The 2,523-nt window shown below is 44.4% G+C and overlaps 1 protein-coding gene across 1 annotated transcript; it reads left to right on the forward strand.

Moving 5' to 3' along the window:
* The first annotated feature begins 1,302 nt into the window (after positions 1 to 1,302).
* On the forward strand, positions 1,303 to 2,031 carry LOC101634308 (anaphase-promoting complex subunit 16-like). Its single transcript, XM_012724017.1, is given in 3 exon segments — positions 1,303 to 1,516; positions 1,795 to 1,861; positions 1,863 to 2,031. Coding segments are annotated over 3 exon segments (450 nt in total).
* The last annotated feature ends 492 nt before the right edge of the window (positions 2,032 to 2,523 follow it).

The raw sequence follows: 2,523 nt of genomic DNA on the forward strand, positions 1-2,523 counted from the left end.
TGGTTTCACTCATAGCAGAAGTATAACAGAACAGGCAAGAAAATAATCATAATAATGAACAGTTATATACCAAAGACGTTTTATGGGGGTGGAGTGGGGGATGGGATCAAAAACAGTGGGGGGAAGGAAAAGCACTGGACTATGGTGTTGGCACATGGGTGATTTGTTGATGGGAAGCCCATGGGGATTACAACTGAGATGTAAAAAGAATGCACAAAATGATGTAAAAATAAACTATTAAATTATTTGAAAAAATAAAAAGAGGCTCTCCACAAAATCTGTTTTGAAAGTTATAGTGGAGCCCTCAGGCTATGAGCTCTGAAAAATGAGATAGTGTCTCAAACAGCAAACTTCTTCCCCTTATCTATACCACCTGGGGCTAAGAGACAGCTGAAAGGAAGGAGGACTAACCAACTCACTACAGCTGCTACAGGGCAGGGAGAGAGAGGGCATCCCAGAAGCTGCAAACCTGCAATCTGTTACAGGGCAGGGAGAGAGAGGGCACCCCTGAAGCCCCAAACCTGCATGCTCTAAGTGGGCTCTGCCATCCGCTGCATCAAGACAAAACATATAAAACTTTAATGAAAAGGGACTTTAACACAGTGAGTATACAATACAGAAGACAAAGAATGTAATGTCTAAATCAAACACCTGAAGCTACCAATCCTCTCGTGGGCTTAAAAGTCAACCCAAAAGGGATTGGCCCAAAGCAAGGCCTAAAAGCTGCCACAATACTAAAGCACCTTCTGCCTGGTACCCATAGAAAGGATCAGAAATGGCCAGACAAGTCTGGGAGGAAAAGAGCAAAATCAAAATCAATATAAACAATGCCATAGTCACCTCCATACAGGTATCTCACCCACATCTGCCTTAACCAGTCCAGGGTCAGGAAACAAGCACGGTTTCTTCCTCACATGCTTACTGCTCCATGGGGCTTCCTCAGGTCCTTCTGGCTCTCCATCCAGCTTCTTTTCTTCTCCTTCTCTTCTGATTCCTTCTCTTCTCTCCTTTTTTCTCTGCTCAGCTCCACCCTCCTTCTGGGTGGGGCAGGGAACCTGGAACTTCCCCTTTTCCTAGGGACCACCCAGTTACACAGCTTCATGGTGGTTTGGAGATAAAGCAGAATGCAAGCCCTGATGTAGGGGAATTGCAAGCCCTGAACCAAAAGGCTAACAAAAACACAAGTGCCTGAAGGCGAGAGAAGAGATGAGCACTCTACTGCCTCAGGTACACCACCTCACCATGAGGAGGTTAAGGACCCGGAATTCCTCTCAGTGAAGAGAGACTTCTGATACAGAGGAAATGGCTGCCTCTTTATTCTCAGCCTTAGCTGGTGGAGTCAGTGGAAGTTCTGTCACTGGATCTGGTTTCAGTGTCTCAGACCTTGTTCCACCACGGAAAGTCCTTTTCACCTACCCAAAAGGAGCTGGAGAGATGTTAGAAGATGGCTCTGAGAGATTCCTCTGTGAATCCGTTTTCAGCTCTCAAGTAGCATCTACTTTTAAACAGTTGAAACATGGGCCCTCCCTGGTGGCACAGCGGGTTAAAGCACAGCACTAAGAAGCCACTTCCGCATGAGTTCGATTCCCGCCTGCCCCGCAGGTCACCACATGGCATGGCAGACCTCTCCTGACCCACCTGCTGCTCCCCTCAGCAGTGTACTTCCTCGATCTGCCTGTTCTGCTCCCCATTCTGTCTCTGGTGAAGCCTCCCGCCACCCTTGAGCCTCTGGCCTGTACCCCAGTTCTGTATGCACAAATAAATAAATCTTTTTTTTTTTTTTAAAGGTGAAACATGATCAGCAAGTTGCAAAAATGGAAAAACTAGCTGCTTTGGTAGAAGAGCTGGAAGCAGATCAATGGCAGAGGGGTTCAAAACGATTAGTAGCTGCTGGGGTTCACACCCTCTTCTGGTTGCCCTTGCCTAGATGGGTACTTCTTGTACACAAGCAAGTTGCAAGACCAACAAAGGCCTTTGCTTACTGCTTTCATAGCCATCCTGAGTTTGACAGCTCCATCGCTGAATTGTTAATTCATACGTGGTTTCTCTGTTCCTACCCACAAACAACAGATATTTAAATATATGAGCTCCCAGGGGAAATTTTTGTTAATTTATTTTTTAAATACTGAGAATCAGATTGGGACAATGGACTTCAGGAACCAGGAGTTTAGGTTAAGAGATAATTACAAAACTTCACATGCCAAGTAAAACACATGTCAGAATTGACCAACTGAATGTCATCTCTCCTGTTACTCATTCAGTGTCTTGAATCCTCACCATTCAAGTCCAAGGTCAGCACTTAGAGTTGTAAAATACAGGATTTCTGACCTGAAAAAAGTTCTTTTTGCAGATGAATGGGATTTCAACGCAGTACTTTTTCAAATGAGGAATTTTTTTAATGTTTGGGGGTGGAGGTTCTTTCTATTTCAATACATCTAATTCTATAGATTATAACTTTTTCTAACCTGTTCTAGACATGCCAGGTACTGGAAAAAGGAATTGCTTTTTGAATGTTGAAGCACA

Source organism: Condylura cristata, unplaced genomic scaffold (assembly GCF_000260355.1).
Source record: "Condylura cristata isolate star-nosed mole 26May11 unplaced genomic scaffold, ConCri1.0 scaffold00012, whole genome shotgun sequence".
In the NCBI taxonomy this organism is placed as follows: domain Eukaryota; kingdom Metazoa; phylum Chordata; class Mammalia; order Eulipotyphla; family Talpidae; genus Condylura; species Condylura cristata.